Source organism: Corythoichthys intestinalis, chromosome 20 (assembly GCF_030265065.1).
Source record: "Corythoichthys intestinalis isolate RoL2023-P3 chromosome 20, ASM3026506v1, whole genome shotgun sequence".
Lineage (NCBI taxonomy): Eukaryota > Metazoa > Chordata > Actinopteri > Syngnathiformes > Syngnathidae > Corythoichthys > Corythoichthys intestinalis.
Window position 1 is genome coordinate 22,084,413 of NC_080414.1, and position 27,753 is coordinate 22,112,165.

Consider the following 27,753-nt stretch of genomic DNA (forward strand, 5'->3'; position numbering starts at 1 on the left):
ATTGGAGCCACCTAGCCTAGCATCGCGTTTGCTACAGCTTCACAACAAACACTCTTCTCGCTCCGTGTCTCTGACCTTTCTCACGTCATTCAACCAACGTAGTAACGCATAGTAACGCACATTGTCTCGTTGCCGAAAAGGTGACAAAATGCGGAGAAAAAAAAAACGTAATGCACGAAAAACGGACAGATTTTGAACGTACGGTGTACACATGGAAAAATCAGTGCTTACTTGTACAAATTACGCCGAAACCGTACAACTTGACAGGTATGAACTCTAAAGTTTGAAAGCCAACTGCGACAGTGCACTTGCAAGTGTTGCGTCTTTTGACCAAAAGACTATGCTAATTTTTGGAGTTTAGAATTATTTTTCACACTAAATGGAGGCTTTAAATGGTCATACTGATCTAGGAACACTCCGAGAAACATAAATTACAACTCTGTAAATTTTCGTCAAAATCCGCCCAGCCATTTCGGAGTCCATAGGGAACGAACACACACAGACACCCACACAGACAAAGTTCCAGTTATACATAATGTTAAGAATTCTTCAAATAGTTTAGTAATTTCGCCGTTTAATTCAGTTATTTTATGTGTAGAGTCGCGCTTTTATTTTGGTAACGATGCGCGCACGCTTACTTCCGGTTTCGCGCTTCCGGTTTCTTTAGTCGGCTCTTACACGCAGTGCAGAAGTCCATGACGATGTGAGTATACATTTAGACTTAATAGTAAGCGCTGCACATAGTTTGTGTACATTCCCCACAGACCTAAGTGGCGGAATATTCATAATAAATGTGGTTTTGTGGTCGTTTTTTGCCATTCGTTTCACTCGTAGGTTTGTAGCTGTTAGCTCGTTTTAGCGGCTATCGAACGTTAGCATGCTATCGTCGCTCATTATGTAGCATTTGAATATTTGATGTAAGTTGTGAATGTTGTCATTTGATGAGAGGAAATATGATAATGTTCATTATAATTCGTTTATTATTGTTAAATAATGCAGGTTGTGCTTTAATATGGAAATGATGGAGGTTTTGATGCAATATGGATAATATTAGTTGGATTGTGGATGTTAATCAGATATTTTATGTTACTCAATAGAAACTGCTTGTGTACGTTTATACACATCTGCACGTGAGCCATTAAAGAAGTTCAGTTCATCCGACGACTCCTGTGCTCTCTAATCGGAGCCACCTCTGATGGTCAACAACTTCAGATCAACCAGTCACGAGTAGATTCTTCTAAAAAGGTCCTTCGAGCTGGATTGTTGACTATTGGAGGTCATGTCGTCAGAAGAGGACTCATTTCCCTCCCCTCAAGTGGACGCTCAACGACCCAGGAGGCAACACTGCACACCCAAGCACTTCGATGACTACATCCTTTCACATCATCCACAGAGGACTGCCCTTTCCTCCCACCCTGACGAGAGGGGTCATGAGGAGCAGAGAGGAGCAACGGCCACATCGGATGGAGGAATAGTAGACCTAAGTGTTCGTCTTGGCAGCAGCAGAACCTCACCCAGCCTTCACAAAGGTGACTCACTAGGCACCTCAGCATTAAGGCAACTCGTTGAGTCCATGTCATTAAGTGAAAGGGAAAGTCGGACAGAAATAGCCCAACTCACAAACAGACTTGCTCAATATGAAGCTAAACAACGTCGTCGACAAGAGCTGCTGGAGCACATTACGTCATTTCTCCAACAAGAGGAAGAAGATGATGATGATGACTATAGTTCTTCAAGTCGCACACCACTTCCTACACTGAAGCACCTCACCTCTCATCTCTACGCTTCAAACCACGCCTCAACACCTGCAAAGCAGGTTCATGACATAGTACCTCAGGGAGAGGGACATGTTAACACAAACTCGAATTTGGATGGGGAAGAAAGACACGGTGACGTCACCTCGACACCAGGAGACAAGTTAGTCCATTCTTCATTTAAAACCATCCAACATCCTTCAACAGAGACTCGTCACTCACCCTATTCGACGGTTTCATCTGGTATGGCGACGCCAGCGCTGATTCAGCAGAACCACCAAGAACAGAACTCGCTACAGTGGACAACGCAGCGTCGCAGTAATGATGACTTTGTTCCCAGACAGCAACCTATTGCTTACCCGCAAAATTATCCAGCAAGAGTGAGCAATCCTCCAATTCAAACCTTCCAGTTTTACAGTCCACAACACTATCAACCTGGCCATCGACCACCGTTACCACCACCGCCTGTGGTGAGTAGTAACTATTCAGCTGCTCCGCCGCAGTTACCAACACACCAAGTTACAACTGCTTCAGTTTGTGACGGGCAGCCACGCTCAATCTACGGTGTGCCAAAACCCAAAATTCCCAATTTCACTACAGACAGTGAGAAGGAGTTCGCCAACCTCAAGCTGGCTCTAGATAATTTGCTTGAACCTCATACCGAGCTTACTGAAAAATACAAATATCACGTGTTATTAGAGCATCTCCAACTCCCCGAAGCGCAAATGATTGGCCAGTCATGTCGCCATGATCCATTTCCTTACTCGGCCACTATGCACGCTCTACAGCTTCAGTACGGCCAGCCTCACCAGCTAGCACAAAGCGAAATAGCTGCTATCCTAACAATGCCAGATGTAAAATCAGGTGATGCACGCACATTTCAGAACTTTGCTCTCAGAGTCCATCTTTTAGTTAGCATGTTGCTATCTTTTGAGGGGTCACGGGGAATGGAATTGAACTGCTGCTCTCACGTTGATCGTTTGCTAAGTAAACTGCCTAGGTACCTCCGAGACGGGTTCATTGAGCATCTTCAGCTGCACGGGAAGCTCAACACCATGAGTCTGAACCCCTACAACCTACAAGATCTAAACGGGTGGCTGCAAGGTAAAGCTCAACAACAGCGCCTCTCCAGCCGATTAGTGCAGCGCTATCAGATGGAGCGACCGAACAGTGATGGTAAAGACAAGATCTCCATCAAAGGTAAGGGTCGACCTGTAGCTGTTTACCATGGCGCAGAAACCCAAATGAACACCTCCGCTAGATCCGCTGGTGACAAGAAACAGTACAAAGTGCACTGCCTATTCTGTGATAGCAAAGAGCATTACATCAGTCGTTGTCCCGAAGCAAGGGAGAAATCTGCAGTGGATTTAAATAAATGGATAGTAGAAGGAAAACGTTGCTGGAAATGTGCGCGTTCTCACTCTCCTGAAGCATGCACCCTGAAAAAACCCTGTGTAGACTGCGGTGATGTGCACCTTCAAGTACTTCATAATGTAGCTCAATTGCGCTCCACCGACACACAGTTCAGAACCAATGAGAGCCGTGTGTACTTGACACCGAGTATCAAGTCAGCTCAAGTACTATTAAAAGTAGTTCCTGTAGTGCTACACAACAAAACAAACTCAATGAATACTTACGCCATATTAGACGATGGCGCACAGCGAACCATGATTTTGACTGCAGCGGTACAACAGCTGCAGTTGAGTGGTGAGCCAGAGACCCTCGCACTGCGCACTGTGCGTCCAGACGTCACACACCTCCAAGGGGTCAGGGTTAGCTTTGAAATATCCCCCCAAGACAGCCCTAGGAAGAGGTATAAGGTAGCAGGTGCATTCACAGCAGCAGGTTTGGATTTGGTAGAGCAAACATACCCAATCCAAATGCTTCAGAAACGCTATTCCCATTTGAAGGGGATCCCACTCAAGTCGTTCAACAATGTACGACCACTGTTACTGCTTGGCTCAGACCAGGTACACCTCATTACAGCCACAGAGCCCATCCGCAAAGCGACAAAGGGAGGCCCGATAGCCATCAGAACTGTCTTGGGATGGGCGCTGCAAGGTGCACAACACGATCAGAAAGAACAGGTCCCCATTCAGCAGTGCCTGTTTACTTCCGTCACAAGTTCCGATGATCTTCTGTACCGAAATGTGGAAAAGTTATGGCAACTCGATGTCCTACCTTTCCGTAATCAAAAGATCGTCACTCGCTCGCATGAGGATCAAGAAGCCATGAACCTGCTAGAGACAAAAACGCAGCGTCTTGAAGTTGAGGGAGTTAAACGATATGCCACCCCTCTTTTGAGGAAAATAGGCGGTCCTACACTCCACAGCTCTATTCAGTCAGTCATGCCTCATCTTAGAGCTACAGAGAAGCGTCTAAAGAGAGACCCAGAAAAGGCCACAATCTACGCTGCTGAAATTCACAAGCTTACTGAAGCTGGATACGTGAAAATACTTCAACCAGAAGAAGTACAAAGGTCAGCAGAAGCGTGGTATCTCCCACATCACCTTGTCTGCCACAACAATAAGCCACGATTAGTCTTTAACTGCTCCTTTCGTCATCAAGGGTTGTCTATGAATGACCAGCTCCTCCCTGGACCAGCATTGGGTCCATCCCTGGTAGGCGTCCTGATTCGATTTAGACAACTCCAAGTTGCAGTGAGTGGAGACATCCGTGCCATGTTCCATCAAGTCAGACTGCTGCCTGAGGACACACCACTCTTGAGGTTCATCTGGCGAGATATGGATTGTGAAAATCCACCAGATGTCTATGAATGGCAAGTTTTGCCTTTTGGCACGACAAGTAGCCCTTGCTGTGCGATCTTCGCACTTCAACAGCATGCCCGTAATTATGAAGAAAGTCATCCAGAAATACTCCGCTCAGTCCAGCAGAGTTTTTATGTCGACAATTGTCTTGAGAGCTTTCCAACCATTGCTGCAGCCAAGCTGAGAGTGGACCAATTACGGACCCTACTAGCCGATGGAGGGTTCGATCTCCGACAGTGGGCAAGTAATGAACAGGCAGTTCTAGCTCACCTTCCAACTGAAGCAAGATCTTCATCGACCGAACAGTGGCTTAGTCAGAGTTGCACTGATCCGCTGGAACCCACTCTAGGCCTGAGATGGAACTGTGCCGCAGATAGCCTTGGTTATAAGTATCGGCTCATAGAACACACAACATTAACTATGAGAACAGCTTACCAAGTGCTAGCAAGTCAGTATGACCCGTTAGGGTTTATGGTCCCATACACCACACGGGCTAAAGTACTAATTCAACAGCTTTGGTCCAAACAACGAGGATGGGATGATCCAGACTTACCTTCAGTCATCAGGCAAGCCTGGGAAACATGGGAGAATGAGCTGAAACATCTCAACAGTGTAACCATTCCCCGATGTTACTCGACATCCTTCTCAGAGGATATGAAGTATGACCTCCATGTCTTCTGCGATGCTTCAGAACGGGCCTACGGAGCAGTAGCTTACCTGGCGATCAATGCAAACGACGCTATCCAGACTTCCTTTGTTATGGCCAGGTCTAGAGTTGCACCAAAAAGACAACAGTCAATTCCTCGTCTTGAACTATGCGCTGCCTTGGCCGGAGCCCAACTAGCTAAACTCCTGGAGATCGAAATGACGCTCCCCATCCGGCAAACCATCTTGTGGTCTGATTCAACCACCGTGCTTGAATGGCTACAATCAGACTCTTGCAGATTTAAAGTGTTTGTTGGAACTCGTGTCTCGGAGATACAGGAGCTCACAGATCGGCAGGCTTGGCGGTATGTGGACAGTCTGAATAATCCAGCTGACGACATAACTCGGGGAAAGACATTGATGGAGTTAACAGAGTCTGCTCGATGGAAGCAAGGACCTCAATTCCTCACGCAGAATGTAGAACATTGGCCAAAGAAGCCCAAGTATGTCACAAAGGAAGCTTCACCTGAGCTGAAATCCAGTACCTTCTGTGGCATCGTCGCACTGAAGCTGAACCAACACGTTCCTGATGCCACGACGTACAGCTCTTGGAAGGAACTTGTCGAAGCAACTCAACACTTACACGGGGCGGCAGCAGGATCAGCTCAGTCTACCAGTCGTAGAGAGGCAGAAGTTTTGGTGTTGAGAAGTTGCCAAGCACAAAGTTTCTCAGAAGAGATAGCTGCACTTCAAGCACAAAAACCTGTACACAATCACAGCCGACTAGCAAGCCTCGCTCCAGAATGGGACGCTGAAACATTGCTAATCCGTGTTGGAGGAAGACTGCGGAGATTGCGTAACGCAAGTGTTGAGGAAGTTCATCCTGTTGTGTTGGACTCCAAACATCCAGCAGTGAAACTCCTTATTAAGGAAATTGATGAACGGCTGTTGCATCCTGGCTCAGAACGAGTGTATGCAGAAATACGAAGACAGTTTTGGATTCTGCGTGGACGACAAGCCATCCGACACCATCAACTCAACTGTCCATCCTGTCAGCGGTGGCGAGCACAACCAAAGGTGCCACAGATGGCAGACTTGCCTCCCCAACGTCTAAGACTCCTCTCTCCACCCTACTACTCAACAGGAGTTGATTGCTTCGGACCATATTTGGTAAAAATCGGCAGGAGAACAGAGAAAAGATGGGGTCTTCTCTTCAAGTGCCTCACAACCCGAGCCGTTCACATCGAACTTCTGAACTCCTTGGATGTAGATGCCTTTCTTCTCGCTCTTCGTCGGTTCATCGCCAGACGAGGAAGACCCAAAGAAGTGCTGTCCGATTGTGGCACTAACTTCCGGGGCGCTGAACGAGAGCTGAGAGAGGCCTTCGCTGCCCTCGAACCGGAACTCAAGAAGCAGCTAATGGATTATCAGATAGACTTCAAGCTCAACCCACCTAATGCTCCTCACTTTGGAGGAATTTGGGAACGGGAAGTGCGCTCAATCAAAGCTGGTCTACGAGTAGCGGTAGGGAGCCAATCCACCACAGAAGACGTCCTTCACACAATCTTGGTGGAAGTAGAGGGGATATTGAATTCCAAACCCTTGGGCTATGTATCCGCTGACGTGGCTGACCTCGATCCCATCACGCCAAACATTCTCCTTATGGGGCGGCGGGACGCCACACTCCCACAAGCTGTTTATGCTCCAGTGAGTATAGGCCGTCGTAGGTGGAGACATTGCCAGACTCTAGTGGATCAGTTCTGGCTCCAGTTTACCAAGAACTACTTGCCGAATCTTCAGACTCGACAGAAGTGGAGGAAATCAACTGGAAACTTACAAGAGAACGCCGTTGTATTGATTGTGGACCCAACGCTTCCGAGAGCTCAGTGGCCTGTCGGGAAAGTGGTGAAGACGGTCGCCAGCCAGGATGGATGTGTTCGGACGGCAGACGTTCTAGTCAAAGGGAGGATCTACACACGACCAGTTGCCCGCCTCATTGAACTTCCTGAGCTTCATGATGACTCGGAAGATACTAAAGACTCTTGAAGACTTCTTGGGTCTCACATTTGCCGAGCAAATGTGGGGGCGGCTGTTAAGAATTCTTCAAATAGTTTAGTAATTTCGCCGTTTAATTCAGTTATTTTATGTGTAGAGTCGCGCTTTTATTTTGGTAACGATGCGCGCACGCTTACTTCCGGTTTCGCGCTTCCGGTTTCTTTAGTCGGCTCTTACACGCAGTGCAGAAGTCCATGACGATGTGAGTATACATTTAGACTTAATAGTAAGCGCTGCACATAGTTTGTGTACATTCCCCACAGACCTAAGTGGCGGAATATTCATAATAAATGTGGTTTTGTGGTCGTTTTTTGCCATTCGTTTCACTCGTAGGTTTGTAGCTGTTAGCTCGTTTTAGCGGCTATCGAACGTTAGCATGCTATCGTCGCTCATTATGTAGCATTTGAATATTTGATGTAAGTTGTGAATGTTGTCATTTGATGAGAGGAAATATGATAATGTTCATTATAATTCGTTTATTATTGTTAAATAATGCAGGTTGTGCTTTAATATGGAAATGATGGAGGTTTTGATGCAATATGGATAATATTAGTTGGATTGTGGATGTTAATCAGATATTTTATGTTACTCAATAGAAACTGCTTGTGTACGTTTATACACATCTGCACGTGAGCCATTAAAGAAGTTCAGTTCATCCGACGACTCCTGTGCTCTCTAATCGGAGCCACCTCTGATGGTCAACAACTTCAGATCAACCAGTCACGAGTAGATTCTTCTACACATAAGTTTAGATATAGTCTCTATAGTCTAAAGGTATTTACAAGTACAGTGGTACCTCAACATACGATTGCTTCGATGCACGATCTTTTCGTCATCCGACGTAAGATCGCCATTTGTTTCTACATCTGGCGACATGCTCGAAATACGACGATTTATGACAGCGCAGCCGTTTCTTTGTTTTCCCGCAAAACGGCTGCGTGGCGGATTTTCTTGTAAGAGAAATCAACCTGGGTTTGAAGAACGTTAGTGCAGGTGGTGAAAAAAGGAAAAAGGTGAGGCTGACCAGTGAAATGAAGATGGAAATGATAGAAAAATAAGAGTGTGGTGCGCGCGTCTGTGAACTGGCTCGACAATACGGCCGTAGAATGTCTACGAGCTCAACGGTCCTCCTCCGACCTCCATTTGACAATCTTGATAAGTTAATGTATTATTATTATTGTGGTAATATGCCCAATAAATCGCCAGGTTCGTCAGGTTTTTAATCATTTATTTCAGAACTTGTGCAACACAACATGCCTACTATACTACTACAAGTCCCACTCTCACTTTGTCAAGTCAGTCACGCGGTGCGTTCAGGTACACACACAGAACCCGATTCTTTACATTATTACAGGTATTATTATTATTCCTATTATTATATTATTTTTCAGATTTTATTCATAATTTATTTGTTATGCTCCGTGTAATTGCTATTTGCAATAGTAACAGCAGCATTTGTTAAGGATTTCGTGTAGGTTTTTGGGCTGTGGAACGAATTAATGGAATTATAATTTATTCTTATTAGGTGTATTCTTATTAGGGCCGTCAAAATTATCGCTTTAGCAGGCGGTAATTAATTTTTTTAATTAATCACGTTAAAATATTTGAGGCAATTAACGCACATGCCCCGCTCAAACAGATTAAAATGACAGCACTGTGCAATGTCCACTTGTTACTTGTGTTTTTTGGAGTTTTGTCGCCCTCTACTGGCGCTTGGGTACGACTGATTTTATCGGCTTCAGCACCATGAGCATTGTGTAATTATTGACATCAACAATGGCGGGCTACTAGTTTATTTTTTGAGTGAACATTTTACAAATTTTATGAAAACGAAAACATTAAGAAGGGTTTTAATATAAAATTTCTATAACTTGTGCTAACATTTATCTTTTAAGAACTACAAGTCTTTCTATCCATGGATTGCTTTAACAGAATGTTAATAATGTTAATACCATCTTGTTGATTTATTGTTATATTAAACAAATACAGTACTTATGTACCGCATGTTGAATGTATATATCCATCTTGTGTCTTATCGTTCCATTCTGACAATAATTTGCAGAAAAATATGGCATATTTCATAGATTGTTTGAATTGCGATTAATTACGATTAATTAAGCTATAATTAACTCGATTAAAAATTTTAATCGTTTGACAGCCTTAATTCTTATGGGAAAATCTTGCTCGACAAACAACCATTTCGACTTACAAAGAAGGTCCTGAAATGAATTAACTTCGTATGTAGAGGTACCACTGTAGTAGAATCAAGATGGGGTAAGAGAGCAGCTTCAAACTACATTGCAGGAACTTTAAAAAAATAAAAAAATTAACATATACACACACAAAAAAAAAAAAAATAAATAAAATACAAAAAATTTCAAAGCATATCTAGTACTTGTCGTGGTGTGCCTCAAACCAAAATCTTTGTGTGAACTCTCGTTTTCATTTGAAAAGCTTTTCACTTCCTGCCACCTGTGAATCACAAGTCATTCATTCACCCGATCCGGCCTCCCTTGACTCATTTGACTCCCACTTCGCATCGCCCACCTAAGTCTCTTTCACTTGTTTCTTTAATGAAATGTCAAATTGTTTTTTTTTTTCCCAGCCTGTCTTTGGATTTATTCAAGCTTTCAAGCACAAAATCTACCTCTTGGAGGAGTCATGCAGGAAATTGCAGGCTCATTAACAGGCCCAGGTGCATGCAGTGATTAGATTGAACTCAGCTTGAGTCAAGATGGCGTTGATGTCAGTAAAGGGCTCCTCTTGTAAAACCAATAAGGTAAAGTTTTCATTTTGTTTGTAAGTGAACTCCAAACTTTTGTTTGTTTAAACAGGGTTTGATAAATTAGATTTCTATAATTTTTTTGCATTAAACACCTGCAGAACCGGATTTTGGAGGATCCCCCCCCCCCACTACTAAACAATTAATGTATGTCTGTATGACCAGTAATGTATTTGGACACATGCTGAGAATGGACAATAGCTCGACTGTGAAAGACGACGAAAAACAAAGACTTCCCCAGTTCCAAAGATGCACTCAAGTCAACACTACAAGTCACAAGGTAATAAAATACCTCAAACTATCAGGCCATGTTTACACGACAAAGAACCTACATAATAATGCAAAAGTTATTTTAATTCGGCGTTTACAAGAGCATTATTTGTAGGGAAAAGTGCGCGCACACGAACGCGCAAAAGTGCATGAAACCAATTTGCTGATGTTGTAAGCATTCCTAATGTGTAGGTGACAGCACACCCAGCAACTTGATTCCTGCTTGCGACCCTTAATTTCTGCTGTTTACCCTTTTGTCATAGGCGGAGTTCGACTTTTGTGGCGGGGGGGGCAAAACATGTTGATGACCCCGAAATGCAGTGTCAACAATAAAATTAACTTACAAGGATATTTATAATGATAAGTTGACAATGAGCGTTTTTTTGTTTCCGATCATTCTTGAGGGGAATTTTAAATCAGGCTGCTTAGGCAGTAATTTTCGCCAAGATCGTCATCCATTGAATATGGTACGCCCACCAGTGTCGTGCTAATGTAGTTACCCCAATAAAAAAATTGTATCCCCTTGGACGGAGCCATATGGAGGTAGATTTGTGGCTTTGTTATTCAATCAAAAAAAAGTTACTTCAATCAAAATATATATTTTCAACCAAAAAAAAGTCGCTTCAATAAAAAAAATTTGTTTGAATGCAAAAATAAATTTGAAACTCAAAAAACTAAAGAAAACAAATGCATGTGAAAGCTATTTTTCTTTGATTTTTTTTTTTTTTTTTTGATTGAAGCAACTTTTTTGATTGGAGTAATGTTGATTTGTGTTTGGGCCACATTTTGGCAAGGAAATTTTTGTCTTTAGTATTCAATCAAAAAATAAGCTGCTTCAAAAAAATATATAATTTCAAAAAGAAAAATCACTTCAATCAAAAAAGAACATTTTCAATCATTGAAAAAGTTTTTGAATGCGACAAAATATTTGTGATTGAAAAAATTTGCATTTGAAGACTTTCCATTAAAAAAGTCTTTCTTTGATTGAAACAATCCGTGTTTGGGCCATATTATGGGTAGGACATTTGTGTAAAAATCATTCAATCCCATAAAAAATTGCTTCAATCAATACAAAATATTTTCAGTCAAAGAAAAAAATCATTTGAAAGATAAAATTGCCACCCCTCCCCCCAATTTTTAAAAAATTATATGCAAAGCAAATGACCGTCTAAGGTGCTAGTCACATGATCTGTTCAAAATATAATTTTGACCCATTATAGAAGTATATATTTTTTTGTTCAATTCATTCATTTTTGTTGCAGTTTAATTGCTTTAGAACTTTTATATATACTGTATATAGGAAAGTCAATTAAATGCAATTACACTTTTTGGCCACCGGGGGGGGGGGGCTGCCCCCCCCTTAAAATTCGCTTATGCCTTTCTTCCTTGTCAACCAGGCCTATGAGGCCAGTCTTTAATGCGATCTTGATAGCTGCTCACAGAGATAGTCCGCTATCCTTGACAAAAACGTTATGTAATAATAACTGTAAAATGTTTGCTATCCTGCTGCTCGATTCACCGTATAATGGAATCACCCGGTAGAGACTGACTTACCTTCCTGAGATAAAAGTAAAAAACTTCCGGGACACAACACATTGAAAACAATGCAAACCCAAAACAAAAAGAACAAAAATACCATGATGATTCCATTCTCTCATATTCTATTTTATTTCTAAAGGGGAAGTTCAGAATTTTTGACATTATGCCTAATATGCCTTCAAGATAGCAGGGGTTTAATTAGTCAGAGAAGTTGATTTTAAAAAATTCAGTGCAGTTTGTCAGTCTTTTGTTGGTTTCAGGGCTCCGGAGTGGCTAAGATGTGTGGCATCAAATGGTACCATCTTCACATGCCAATAAAAAACAACATATGCACACATGAGAATCATCGATGACCCATGCAATCAATAGTATTGGTTCTGTTTTCAGAATAAAGTTATTAAAACTTACCATTGCATGTCAATATTTGTAGTATGAACGGCAGCTTTTGTAACCCAGCAGCTCTGCAGGAAAGAGGCTGCATAGCGGAGTGATATTTTTTCCATTGGTTTGTTTATGTCGTAGCCAGCAGCAAATAACCACGGTTTATATTGTTCCTTCATAGGGAATTTGAGGAAAGTTATTTTTGCCCATTTTTTGTTTCCACAGCCTCTAAATGCACATTTCACCATGTTGCCGTTTAGTCAAAACTCAGTAGACTGATGCTGCATTCAAGAACCACGAAAAATATCAGCGGAACGCCTCTCGAGCTGCGAAGAGTCGCGAAGTCGAGAGGGTAAAAACCCATTAAAAAAATTGCTTCAATCCGGCGTCACTTTACATAAGGCGCTGCCCATCGAAAAGCAGACCGTCAATCGTAAAACTAAAGTTTGCAGTGTATGAAATTTACTTTAGCCGTCGTTTTTCCTCCACTATTTGATTGCTTACAAGAAAGCAGGTTTGCTGAGGGTCAAAATGTCTTTTGATGGAAAAAAAAAAAAAACAGCGCGATCTGCCATCTTGCTGTTTACATTCACTTGGAAAGAGGTCGCAAGTGGTAACATCCGAATGGGATATGTCAGACTTCCCACCTCAGATGCAGCATGAACACGTGTGGCCGAAGCACTCTTCTCTATTGTGGTCTCATTACGCATGTAGACACACACACACAAAAAAAAAAATAGTCCTGCAGAATAAAATGAATTACAGCAGTTTAGTGTGACATTGTTTTGGCCACATTGCATTTTCATTTTATTTGACTATGTTAGCTCTGTTAATATCGTTTTTATATTGACATGCTATAATGGGAGCATTGACTCGCGCTAGCTTAGCCACCCCAGAGCCCTGAAACTAAAAATACTTGACAAACTGCACGGAATTTGTTGAAATTAACTCCACCGACTAATTGCTAACTCGAAAAGTAAGCCTAATGTCAAAAATTCTGAAGTTACACTTTAATTTCAAAACAAAATCTAAACAGCGAAAAAATAGGCCGTTATTTGTTTTCCGATTTTATTTCAAAACGAAAAATGAAGTAAGTCGTCATGAGTTTTCTGATTTTGGATTCTAAAACAGATATGAAATGAATGAATGATACACTAATAATTCTTGAATAATGTTGAACGCAGTTAGGCCTTGTACAAGGTTGGTACATGAAGATATGTTTTCATACACTTTTGGACTGTCTGCATGCATTGACGTCATCAGTATTTTCGTCCCCTTCACTGAAAAATTTATTGGAGCAATATCGCCACCTACTGTTCCGGAGTACGGAAGTCAGTTGTCACCCAAAACTGAATTTTGTGTTGTCAACTGTTTAGATGGTTACAGGGGGAATTGTTTTCATGCTGTTCAGTTATGGATGTGTTCTAAGTTTTAACCTTTGCGTTGTTACCTCCTCTTTCACCTTAAAAAAAAAGAAAAAAAAGAAATGAAATGTTGGTTTTGTTCCTAGGGGGCGCTACACACATTTACGCATATTTAGATTTTATTTTATTTTTTTTTTACATTTTATCAAAGTTTTCGCCAGTGTTCACCTGGCTGTTGAGTTTGAGTTTTGAAGCATTCTGAGGTGGTCATAGTAGGGCTCAAAGCGTAAGCGGGGCAAAGAATGACTGCTAGGGGGCGCTACATACAGTAGTTATTTGGAATTTGTCTTTGCACAGTATCAAAGATTGCACCTGTCTTGACCTGCCTGCCGATTTTGGTGCATTTTGAAGCATTCTAAGGGGGTCAAATTGAGTTCAAAGGGGCTGCGGAACAAAGAATAACTATAATAATAATAATAATAAAACCGAGGAACCACAATGGGTTACCTAAAAAAAAAAAACATTGTCACCTGCATGTCCATACTGTTCAGTTATGATGTGTTCTAAGTCAAATCAGATCAACTTTTATTTGCTTAGTCCAAATCTCAACAACCGTTATCTCAAGGAAAAAACAAAACATGTTTTAAGGTGCAAGTAGCCCTACGCTGGAATTCGACCACAGGTAAGACTAATGCCCACCCACACCTGGCATCCTGGTAACGTCACTGGTTTTCATGGAGGGTTTCAAATTTTGGCGTTTTCAGCGATAGGGTTCTCTGGAAAGGTTTTTGCATTGTTATCCCTGTTGTTGTGTAAATGACCCCACAGACAACTAAAAATTGTACATGATTGTGTAATTCTCCACTTTATGTAAGATTTGCGCAATGTCCTCCTGAATTCCACCGTGAACGAGCCGGAAGTACCTTTAACTTCTCGGCGAAAAGCGATTGATGAAAGGAAAACGAGGCGATTATAGCGAAAGAAGCTTGAGCGAGATGAAATCTAACGTTGGAATAAAGCCGACGCCGTGGATTAGACGCGGTTAGGTGCTCGCAGGCCATGCGGGGGAAACAAAAGGATTAGCCTGAGAGTCAGAGAGACGGATGTGGGTCACGGCTCTGAGAATGACAGAAAAGGTCCGAGCCTGAAGCCTTCAATGAGGTCGTCAATAGGAATGTCAAGGTTGTGGTGCTGGCATCAACTTTTACAGACTTTTGATGCAGAATTGTCTGGGGAGTTTTTCTGAACTTTGACCTGCGTCTAAGTCACTGAGAGGACATTGTGTGTGCGCCAGACAGGATTCGGATTACACCATTAAGCTGCTTGTTAACCCTTTTGCATTAACGTGCGAAAGCTTCAAGCAGAGATGTTTAGGAAAAAATGGCTAAAGAGAGGCTTTGTCATATCAGATTTATGTTCTAATCGCCTTGCTTAATTTTTTTCTGCGGGTAAAATGACTAATTTTTGTTTCAGAAGAATCCTGAGAATGCAGCTTTTTAATGAGCAGTTGCAGTGAAAGGGGTCAAAGCTTGAGGGACTCAATAAAGAAAAAACATATTCAAAGGTGAACGTGTCATTGTAGACAACTACAGTATAGCAGCTTTAACCCCTTCAGACCTAAGCATGCTGCTGAAAGACATGACGAAATCAAGTTTCAAAACCAATAAATACACTGATTTAGTTGTTATTGCCACTTCTAGGAGATGCGTGGATGAAACCTTACACATTATAATTAAATCATGAGGTTTGGCACGCCCTGTTTGCTATTTTTGGCTCTAAAATGGCTGACCAAACGCTACTTCAAAAATAACGTAAAGCGCTCATTTCTCATCAAAAACACATTAACATTAAAAAAAATAACCAATAAAAGCATGACATATCCCTGACCAAAAAATTGCACTTTGTACTGGTGTTTGAGTATAGTAAAAATCAGCGCAGATTTTTTTTCTTGCCCTGCAGAAAAAATGCGGGTCTGAAGGTATTAAGATATGAGCAGTGTTGTTTTTTTTGCAGCCCCTTTAATTTTTGTCCTGGTCTTAGTATTTTGGATGATAATACTTATTCTCAAAATGTGTTTGTCTTCGTCTAGTTTTTGTTTGACGAAAACTTGACTAATTTCGTTTAGTTTTGGTTGACGTTTACAAAAATGTTTTCGACCGTTAAATTTAAAAAAATTACTCAAAAAAAAATAGTTTTCTAACTATTTCGAATGAACATTGACACACACATTTTGTAGCGTCTTCAAGGACAACGCTAACTTGGTGATAATACACATTAAGCAGGAAAACAGTACATTATTTTTTAATTAATTATACTCACCTGGCCACCACAAACTGTGTGTTTAAAAAAAAAAAAAAAAAAAAAAAAAAAGTTGTCAGAGTTTAAGGCTACTTCTATGTATGTTAATGGATTTATGTTACACATTATTTTTCTTACAAAAACGGCCTTGTTGTTCATGTCTGTTCAACATACAGTATCTGGCAAGTAGTCTCAAAGACTGGTACAATGTAGAAAATATTTATATTACACCATGTTCTTGCATGCTTTTGAGATTTTCCCATTTGCTACCAGTGTTGGGAAAAACACAGTTACATAACGGCGTTATTTTTTTCAGTAACTGGGTAATCTAACTATTTTTTCAGCCGTTACAACGTCGTTACCGTTACTGACGGTCAAAAGCGGTGCGTTGCTTACCTTGAATAAATTGAAGAAACTACCAGCGGTAGCGAGTCTACTCTGCTCTGTTTATTTGTCATCCAAGACTTTGGGTTCGTTCAGGTTCATGGCAATGAAAATAGTAAACACACATAGCCTACCTTTGCAAGAACGATGGAGTTGCCGTTTGACACGGTCATAATGTGCAGGTCTTGCACCCATCCACAGCAAAACTTCGTAGCGTTGTAGCGATTTGTAATTTCGGAATTGCTGATGTTTAGTAACATACACCAAACAATAAATACAGCAGAATGTCCATTTCGCGTTGTGGAAGCCCGTTGACATCTTTACTCTATTTGTCTTCGGCTTGCTCATAAGGGTCAACATTGTTCACATCCTTAAGTTTGATCACATATCTGTTCTTCGCCTTAGTAACAAGTTTGTCTCTCTATCGAACTGGCAAGTTAAAGGTTAATGTCCCGCGAGCCAGACCTGCTTCCAATATGGTTGCGTTGTTGTCAAATCTCAGGTGAGCCCCCATTCTGTGACGTAATCGCTCGAGTCTAATAGCGCATGTACTTCAGAGCCGGTGTTTTCACACACAAACCGGAACAGCGCGTGCAGCAAACACACACGCAAAACAGATGCAGAGGGATATGATGGCAGAGCATTCAGAGGATAATTTGTCCTTTACGAGATGTAGATATAAACCCTATTTCAAGTTGGTCTAAATTAAAGGAAAGAACGTGCATGTAAAGTAATTTATGTCCCGGGTCAAAGCTTTTGTCGACATCTGTGGTAAGCAATTCAAATCTGTTTATTTTTGTTGCACTTCAAGTGTAGGATAAATCTGTTGCTGGTGAGGTGCAATAAATATTACAAGGTTCTATAAGACAACTACCTGTCTGTTCTTCTCTATTCAACTGACTCGAATACTGCTCAGAAAATTTCAAATTCATTGACATACAATGACATACTCTGACATACTTCTTTTTAAAGTAACGGAAATTGTTACTTTCCCTGGTAACTAGTTACTTTTACTATAGTTATTGTTACTAACTCAGTTACTTTTACTTTTTTAAAGTAACATGCCAAACACTGTTTGCTACCAATTAAAGATTGCATTTAAAGAGTTTAAAATAGTCTAGAATGTAACGAGGAGGATTACTGTCGGTGATTTTGTGAATAGCAAACCATGAATAGGCGATGGTTTACTGTTTGTTTATGACACATTACCATTTTTCTGAGGGAATGCTCAGTTGGCAGGGGAGCTCCCAATAGGATAAGCTGCTGAGATGATATCAAGGCGCGGTAATTACTCTGACATGGCCTCTTCAGACGACTCGAAAGAAACACAGGAAGTTCAAAAAGGGGCCTGGAGATCCGATAGGCGTCCTGAAACAAGCTTGTCTTTATCGCGACGAGATCAGCACGAGCACAACACGGGGTAGGGGGGGAACTCTTTGACCTACATCTCCATCTGCTACTTTACCATTCTACCGAAAAGACCGTTGATAAACCACTCAAGGCGCCCCCACAAAAAAAATCAAAAAAATGATTTCAATCAAACGTCGCCATCTGCGCGCAGGGGGATGATTACAGGATGCACGGTGGCGTGTTGGCCGCACAAGGAGATGGAGGTGATTATCGTGGTCATGGCATCCAAATAAGATTGCTTTGTGTTGTGTGCTGCGGGGAAAAAGAGGATTACGGGCGTTTGAGACACAAGTGGATTAAAGGCGGGCCTACTCAACTGTCGCCTCCACCTGAAACCTTCCATCACGTTTTAAGAAAAAAACAAAATCACTTTAAAATCTGAATACACGTGAGCTCGCATAGTTCTAATCAAAGAGAACCGACGATTGTGGGCTGCTAATCATGGAATCAACGGTTATAAATAGACATTTGTCATGCTTGGTGCTTCCAAAAATAGGCACAATTAAGCATCCGTGCAAGTACAAGATCTAGTGGCACTATAATGTCTACACACCCTTGCTTAAATGCCATGTCGTTGCAATAAATCATTCTTTATCTGCCATCAGTTAAGTGGGGAAAAATTTTGATTCAACTGACAATGTGTTTGCGCAAGTGAACACACCCCTAAACATGGGCGTGTAGTCTTTTTAAGCTAGAGATATGATATTGATGTTTCATCTAATAACTGACATCCTAATGCATGCAAAGTCATTCACACATGATAAAGCCCCTTTTCCCCCCAAACAAAAAGCATCTTTACGTTTTGACGTCATATTGCCCCGCCTCTTAAAGGCAAATGCATTTATCGAACAAACACTACATTACATTGAGTTGTTTTAAAGTCATTGTATACTTGCAATTCTTGTATCTGTTCATTTGCAGTAGAGTTGCGTAGATGGAACAGCGTAGAAAACATTCACGGATGACTAAGCTGTCAAATTCGGTGAGTGGCACGGCACGGCCTCCCGCCTCACCGAGGCAGATCTAAGCCATCATGTGATGTCGTGAGCTAGAGAAGTTTGACGATTGACATATCTCCCACCCTTGCGTCATGCAAACGGAAGCCGTTTGGTTACGCTCCGTCTTGACTGATGGGACGCTGTGCTCCAACCGAGCAATGACGCCACCGCAGCAGTCGGCTTAATACATGAACGGAGTGGAGTTGTACAAAAAAAAGTGGGACCAATTGGTATTCAACCAACCCTTCCATCTGTTGTCATCTTTTTAAGTTTTTTTTTTTTTTTAAATTGGTTCCCATTGCAATTCAGCCAACATTTGCCTCTAGGTGAAGCAAAACTAGTCGGGTTCAAACCTTCTTCATATGTGACAATGGCTAATATTGTGAGATTTAACATAAAGGAGCATCCAAAGCATTGGGGGCAATGTATAGCCTAGTTCTCTACCAAATATTTACCGTACATTTTGGAGAGTCCTTTTAATAGGCTATACAGTATATTTACCCCCAGAAAGTGGTTGATTAAATTGTATTTAATCACATTTAAAATGTATTGGCATTTATTTACAGTGGGGAGAACAAATATTTGTATCAAATACCTGTTCTGACACTGACACTATTCTTCAGTGGTTCACATCCTATTTACATGATAGGGATTTCTTTGTGTCAGTCGGAAACTATCAGTCAGAACGAACCAAAATCACGTGTGGAGTCCCTCAAGGGTCAATTCTTGGACCACTCTTATTTAACATCTATATGCTTCCGTTAGCTCAGATAATGGAACAGTATGACATCTCCTATCATGCCTATGCAGATGACACACAACTGTACATTTCTGTGTCCCGACATGATTATAGTCCCTTAGTCTCCCTGAGTAAATGCATTCATCAAATCAATGAATGGATGTGCCAGAATTTTCTCCAGTTAAATGTGGAGAAGACAGAGGTGATCATTTTTGGGCCAAAAAAGGAAAGGTCAAAGATAAGCAGGCAACTTAGCACAATGTCACTTACAGCTACAAATCAAGTCAGAAACCTTGGCGTAATTATTGACTCAGACCTAAAATTTGATAGCCATCTAAAGTCCGTCACTAAATCCGCTTCTTACCACCTAAAAAATATAACCAGAATTAAGGGGCTTCTGACTCAACAAGACATGTAAAAACTTATGCATGCATTCATTTTCAGCAGATTGGACTATTGCAACGGTATATTTACGGGTCTTGATAAAAAATCAGTCAGGAAGCTGCAGCTAGTACAGAATGCTGCAGCCAGAGTCCTCACAAATACAAGGAAGCTGGACCACATTACACCGGTTTTGAAATCGCTACACTGGCTTCCAGTGGGTCAAAGGATAGACTATAAAATACTACTGCTCGTCTACAAAACACTTAATGGCCTTGGACCAAAATACATGCTTGACTTGTTAGATTCCTATGAGACATCTAGACCCCTAAGGTCGTCTGGAACCAGTCTTCTGCATATTCCAAGAACAAGAACCAAGCAGGGTGAGGCAGCATTTAGTTATTATGCTCTCACCTCTGGAACAAGTTACCTGAACGACTGAAGTATGCTCAAACTGTTAGCTCTTTTAAATCAGGGCTAAAAACGCTTTTGTTTAGCACTGCATATCCATAACTAGCTATATATTTCAATCTACCTGCTTTCTATTCCTCTTGTGCTTCTCCATTATTCATCTCCATCTCCATTGCTGATTTCAATTATTATTATTCGTAGTAGTTTTTGTTTTATTTTTGTATTTTTCTTTATTTTTATTCCATTTGTGATTAAATGTGATCTTTTGTCTTGGTTTTTATGTTGTATTGATTTAAATGTGATTTTTATGATCTTCATGTGATGTAAAGCACTTTGAATTGCCTTGTGTTGAATTGTGCTAAATAAATAAATTTGCCTTGCCTTGCCTTCTCCCCACTGTATATAATCAAATTTTAAAATTGTAAATAAAATGAATGCCAAAATAATGGAATTTTTTTTCTGTGATCTGTGTTATAGAATACAAATTGTTGCAATATTTTCATTGCAGGATTTTTACTTTTTGTCATGTGATAACAACCATTGACTATGTGGCTATATTTAGTATGCTTACACTACAACTTTCTAAAGTATCAATGAAATGTTTGAATTATAATCACAGTTTGAGTTAAAAACATTGTTTTTTTTTCCCAGATGGGCATCGGTTTTACTATTCAGCCCATTGAGGGGGAATTATTCAGAACGAGGAAAACGCGACGAAGAGAGCCGCAAAATGTCATTGTTTCAGTCTCTCTACTCCAATATTTTTACAGGATATTCTTTTTATCCAAGTATTTTTCCCCAGTAGCTATATAAATGGCTTGAGAAAGAGCAGTCAGTCCGTCGAGGGAGAACTATTCACAACGAGGAAAACGCGACGAAGAGAGCGGCAAAATGTCATTGATTCTGTCTCTTCAATATTTTTACAGGATATTCTTTTTATCCAAGTATTTTCCCCAATTGCTAAATAAATGGCATGGTCATGACAATTAACAGTCTTGTGCTGAATGGAATATGAAATAATAAAAATGCATTTATTCAGGACGACATGGCAAAATTACTCCATAATGGTCAAAACTGTCGACTTCACCTTTACTGTCGCACCTCCCGAACGATATTTTATGACACCTAAATCGGACATATGTCATTTCCCTTCCCCTGCTTCGGAGAATGTAAACAAACCAGAAGGCGTGACAGCTAGCCGACATGCTAACCCGAACCGAGTGATGTTTCAAAGTCTTCGAAGCAAAAAAATCACACATAACCAGCCTGGATTATTTGACATGACGACCCGGTTGTCGATTGTCTTCGCGGATCGGCAAACCGCCCGGCGGAGAGCAATTTACAGTTCGTTCCCCGGAGGAGGGTGGCTGCAGTTGTTGTGCAGCTAACGTGCTGCTAATGAGCATGAGGAGAGCTTTTTACATGCCTATCAATGATCAAACGTAAGTAGTCTTTCATTTAAAGGAAGTTTGTAGTGTTTACTTTGTAATCGCTGTATTAATATTTGACATAATACAAAACAAGATGTTTACTCACTTCCTCGTAAGTCCAATGGTCCCACAGTGAAGATCCACGGTGAATGGGAACCTTTTGATACTCCAAAAACACGCATACGCCTCTCCCTCATACAGAATGACTTTTCAGCAGCCGTTTGGCTGGCGTGATGCGAAAAATAAACGTATTAATCCGCAAAATCAGCTGAATCCTTCGTCCTCATACACAACAGTACACTGTATAGTGAAGAGGACGTCTTCTACCGTACACGTCACAGCGCCCTCCTCCTCAATGCAAGACCGAAGGTGGAAGTCACTCATTTTCATGGCGCGGGATTCAAAAAACTAAATATAGCGATCGCTTCCACACACATCCAAGCGGTCCATATCACTCAGGGGCATAAAATACCGCGTATATTATGAAATAAACATGCTTTTTTGTGTCACATGCACTTTAACATCTTTAAATAAAATACTGTATCCATTATTTTAATTGAAAAAAATCCGCGATGGACTGAGGGCGCGAAGTACGAAGCGCGATAAAGCAAGGGATCACTGTAATTTCTTGTTATAAGATAAGGGGAGTTTAGTAGCTAATACCCCCAACCAAGCATTGACTACCAAAACTCCTATGCTGCTACCACCGGAATCAAACATCACCCATTAGCCAGACGGTGTAGTGCTGTGAAAAAGTAGAAAAAAAGCTTGGAAAGTTCAATCCTTTATGAGACAAATGGGGAACAGAATCACTTAGGAAGGCTCGCGCACGCATGTGTGCTCAGCAAACACCCGAGCGACTCCTTATCTTAGAGCTGCGAGTGTGAGGGTTCATCTTATTAGACGTTCAGAAATAGCGATTCTCTCGCATGGAGAGATTGGCAGCGCAGTGAGGGAAATGATTTCTGCAAGCCGTCCAATTGAATTGCACTCAGTGTGTCTGTGTGTGTATTAAGTAAAGGGCTTTAATTTGCTCTGGAGTATGTATACTCGTCCTGATAAGCCCAAATGTAATTGGAGTCAGACTGGAGCAGCTGGTTTTCATTTGAGATTTGAGTGTTTATTTTTTTTCCGCTGTGAATTGTATCAGCTGAACTTTTTTTTTTTTTTTTAGATAGACCGGAGGGTACAATATGAAAGCCAACTCTGACGTGATGAGTATGTTTAGCGTTTCTTCTCTGATAAAATCTGACAAGCGAGCGCATTTCCCGCACTTGTAAAATTGCTAAAATTGAGTTGAGTTTGAAGATCTGGATGGGCTGTTCATGAGAATGCTTGTCAACAAATTGATTCCCCCACCACTCGTCAAATCACTTCAGGGTGCGTCCTTGCCCGTGACAAACCTCCAACAGATACTGATAAGGAAGCCAAAAAAATTCTCTGGGCAAAAAAGAACCGTCTGAAGTTTAGACTCCCCAGGAAGGTGTTTTGCAATGCTTCGTATCACGTTAACAGATTCGCTTCAGTAAGAACACATCAGTCAGACTTGCAAACAAGTTTTATTTGAGAAAAGAGTTTTGGAAAATTAAGCTGTGCAATGCCAAATGTCAGTTTATTTTTGAAATTTCTAATCATGAATGCTTAACATTGCACGAAAAACGGTAATCTGCATAAAAATGTACTGTATTTTTCAGACTATAAGTCATTTTTTTCCCCATAGTTTGGCTGGGGGTGCGACTTATACTCAGGAGCGACTTATGTGTGAAATTATTAACACATTATGATAGCATTTCACATGTTATTTTGGTGCTTTGGAGTGACACTGATGGTTTGGTAAACTTGTTAGCATGTTCGTAATGCTATAGTTACTGTATCTGAATAACTCAATAGCTATGGCCACGTTCGCGTTCTGCCTTTGGCAATGTGTGTTCAATTGTATTATTGACTTTTTTTATATTGAAATGCATGCTTTTAGTTTGTGGCGCTTTCACGCTCACGTGGGGGCACACACACACTTGTTTACGTGGAGAAGAGCGCTCACACGCCAGAGGCCTGTAATTGTCAACATGGGTAAACCTCAACCATGAGAGACAGAATGTGGGGGAAAAAAAACAAAATAACATTGTTTGAGTTTTAAAGAATTTATTTTCAAATTAGTGTAAAATAAGAATTGTGTTACCTACAAACAAGATTTCTGGCTGTCAAAGAGGTCTAACTTCTTCTAACGAGGCTCCACTCGTTACCTGTATTAATGGCACCTGTTTAAACTAATTATCGGTATAAGACATCTGTCCACAATCTCAGTCAGTCACACTCCAAACTCCACTATGGCCAAGACCAAAGAGCTGTCGAAGGACACCAGAGACAAAATTGTAGACCTGCACCAGGCTGGGAAGACTTAATCTGCAATAGGTAAAACACTAGGTGTAAAGTAATCAACTGTGGGAGCAATTATTAGAAAATGGAAGACATACAAGACGACTGATAATCTCCCTCGATCTGGGGCTCCATGCAAGATCTCATCTCATGGCGTCAAAATGATAACAAGAACGGTGAGCAAAAATCTCAGAACCACACGGGGGAGGGGGGGTAGTAAATGACCTACAGAGAGCTGGGACCACAGTAACAAAGGCTACTATCAGTAACACAATGTGCCGCCAGGGACTCAAATCCTGCACTGCCAGACATGTCCCCCTGCTGAAGCCGGTAAACGTCCAGGCCTTTCTGCGGTTCGCTAGAGAGCATTTGGGTGATCCAGATAACTTTTTGGTAGAAACGCAGGTTCTTGTATTTGGAGGAGAAAGAATACTGAATTGCATCCGAAGAACACCATACCCACTGTGAAGCATGGGGGTGGAAAAATCATGCTTTGGGGCTGTTTTTCTGCAAAGGGACCAGGACGACTGATCTGTGTGAATGGAAAGAATGAATGGGGCCATGTATCGAGAGATTTTGAGTGAAAATCTCCTTACATCAGCAACGGCATTGAAGATGAGACCAGGCTGGGTCTTTCAGTATGACAATGATCCCAAACACACAGCCAGGGCAACAAAGGAGTGGCTTCGTAAGAAGCATTTCAAGGTCTTGGAGTGGCCTAGCCAGTCTCCAGATCTCAATCCCATAGAAAGTCTGTGAAGGGAGTTGAAAGTCCGTGTTGCCCAATGACAGCCCCAAAACATCACTGTTCTAGAGGAGATCTGCATGGAGGAATGGGCCAAAATACCAGCAACAGTGTGTGAAAAGCTTGTGAAGAGTTACAGAAAACGTTTGGCCTCCGTTATTGCCAACAAAGGGTACATAACAAAGTATTGAGATGAACTTTTGGTATTAACCAAATACTTATTTTTCACCATGATTTGCAAATAAATTCTTTAAAAATCAAACAATGTGATTTTCTGTTTTTTTTTTTTTTTCACATTCTGTCTCTCATGGTTGAGGTTTACCCATGTTGACAATTACAGGCCTCTCTAATATTTTCAAGTGGGAGAACTTGCACAATTAGTGGTTGACTAAATACTTATTTGCCCCACTGTATAGGTTAATCTCGCACCAACTACAAATTGTCTTTTTAAAACAGCCGTTATTTTTACAAAAATTTACCATTTAAACTATAAGTTAGTTTAGCGCCCAATTTATATTTATAGATTTCTCTACAGTTCATGCAAGCATCTGGTAGGGACTGTGGTAGTCTTTATTTTTGGAAAGTCTTCTGCTTCCGGAGACTCAGACACCCGCTTGATGTGATCCGCGGGATGGACGGATGGAACGTGAAAAATCGGTTTGAGCGACTCCTCTCACATAGCGTGAGTCTGTGATCATGCGGAGAGAGAAAGAAGAGTTTAAGATAAGAAGCTTATTGTGAATATTGACCCACTATCTGTGGAGAAAACGGAGGGTGGGCTTTGGGGTAGAAAACAGGAGGGGATAAAGAAGTGAGGTTGAAGGCAGGAAAGACGAAAGAATGGGGGGAAAAAACCTTGAGGGCTATATAATCCAAAAAATGAGAGAGTTGTGACTCAGAGGCATTAAAGCATCAGAAGACTGGAGGGGAAAGCCAGATAAGAGCTTTGCCTCCACTAAAAGAGATGTGGTGATGAGACAAAAGGAGATTGCGTTGGAATGCCGCCATCGACAGATTGAGGAAAACAATAGTGCCATTGGCGGGGCCGCAGTTGGAGCTGGGATAATACCGGCTATCCAAAGCGAGAACAGAACTCCATCAAAGACCGAATCTAAAAGTTCTACTGAGATCTAACAGCGGCTTCCCTCCGCAATGGATTGTGCTACTTAAACATAAAGACTTTATCGTAAAGAGCTTAAAGCCCAGAGTGGTAGACTGGCAGTAATAGGGGCTGGTTGTCGGGGGCAGTTTTTAAACTTCGACACGCTCGTTCCTGATGCTGCCGGGCTTTATTTGAAGCTAACCTCTCTCGGCGGTAGAATGTTTTTTTTAGTCTTTAGTTTTCGGTCCAAGCTGTGAGGTCTTTGACCCTCTCTTGCGAGATTTTCTAAAGAACTTTTATGAATGTGGACTCACTCTAAAATGATGTAGTGACAGTAAGCCTAAAAAATGGTGAAATGGAAAATGAACTCACATGGATACAGCAAGGGGATGTAACCAACTTTTTACTGTACATTGGTATGAAAAAGTATCTGAACAATTTTGAATTTCTCACATTTCTGCATAAAATCACCATCAAATGTGATGTGATCTTTGTCAAAATCACAAAGATGAAAAAACGGTGTGCTTTAAACCACCCAAACATTATTTCCAAACGTTTTAATTACCGTATTTTTCGGACTATAAGTCGCACCTAAGTATCAGTCGCACAAGCCAAAAATGGGCATTGAAGAGGAAAAAAACGTATAAAAGTCGCACAGATATAAATCACATTTTTGGGGAAATTTGATAAAATCCAACACAAAGACCAACAGACATCTTGAAAGGCAATTTAAAATAAAAATAGAATAGAGAACAGGCTGAATGAGTGTACGCTATGCTAACGTTACAAGACACATAAACAACGAACTGAGAATGTGCTTGGTATGTTGACGTAACATACAGCAGTATGAAAAAGTATCTGAACCTTTTGGAATTTCTCACATTTTTGCATAAAATCACCGTCAAATGTGATCTGATTTTTGTCAAAATCACACAGATGAAAATACAGTGTCTGCTTGAACTAAAACCACCCAAACATTTCAAGGTTTTCACATTTTAATGATAGCATGCAAACAATGACAGAAGGGGGGGGGGGGATAAGTAAGCGAACCCTTTGCCTAAGTAGACTTAGAGTGCAATTGAAACCAATTTTTACCAAACTTTTTAGGTCAGGTGTGTGCCCAATCACTGATGAGTGGTTTAAAGCTGCTCTGCCCACTATAAAATGCACACCTTGTAAGAATTATCTGATGAGAAGCATTGTCTGATGTGCATCATGGCTCGGTCAAAAGAGCTGTCCGAAGACCTGTGAGCAAGGATTATTGATATGTATAAAGCTGGGAAAGGATACAAAACCATTTCTAAAAGTCTGGATGTTCATCAATCGAGAGTCAGAGAAGTTGTCTACAAATGTAGAGAGAGTGGCATTTTTGCTTCACTCCCAAGGAGTGGCCGTCCACCCAAGATGACGCCAGGAGTCCAGCACAGAATACTTGAGGCAAAATAGAACCCTGGAGTGTCTGCTAAAGACTTACAGAAATCACTGGCACAGTCCAATATCTATGTGCACAAATCAGCTATTTGTCAAACTATGGCCAAGAATGATGTTCATGGGAGGTCTCCGCGGAGGAAGCCACTGCTGTCAAAAAAAAAAAAGTTGCTCATTTAATGTTCGCAAAAAGGCACTTGAACACTCCACAGATGTTTTGGCAAAATATTTTGTGGACTGATGAAACCAAAGTTGAATTGTATGGGAGTAACACAGAATGTCATGTGTGGAGGAAAAATGGAACAGCTCACCAACATCAACACCTCATTCCCACCGTGAAGCATGGTGGAGGGAGTGTCATGATTTGGGGCTGTTTTGCTGCTTCAGGGCCTAGACAACTTGCAACCATTAATGAAAGAATCAATTCAAAAGTTTATCAGGATGTTTAGCAGGAAAAACTGAGGCCATCTGTCAGAAAGTTGAATCTAAAAAG

The 27,753-nt window shown here is 41.2% G+C and overlaps 1 protein-coding gene across 5 annotated transcripts in view; it reads left to right on the forward strand.

Annotated features, from left to right (window-relative positions):
• The first annotated feature begins 586 nt into the window (after positions 1–586).
• LOC130908509 (uncharacterized) overlaps positions 587–27,753 on the forward strand; it is a 371,944-nt gene continuing 344,777 nt past the window's right edge. Inside the window, exons 1-4 of one of the 5 annotated variants that reach the window (XM_057823985.1) lie at positions 587–6,874; positions 6,968–7,424; positions 9,828–10,001; positions 10,106–10,284. In XM_057823985.1, the coding sequence (XP_057679968.1) occupies positions 1,280–6,874; positions 6,968–7,213 (5,841 nt within the window). In that variant the 5' untranslated portion in view covers positions 587–1,279 and the 3' untranslated portion in view covers positions 7,214–7,424; positions 9,828–10,001; positions 10,106–10,284. Of the gene's footprint in view, positions 7,425–7,818; positions 9,062–9,827; positions 10,002–10,105; positions 10,285–27,753 lie in introns of those variants that run through there. The other 4 variants (XM_057823981.1, XM_057823982.1, XM_057823983.1 and 1 more) reach the window with 4 other exon arrangements.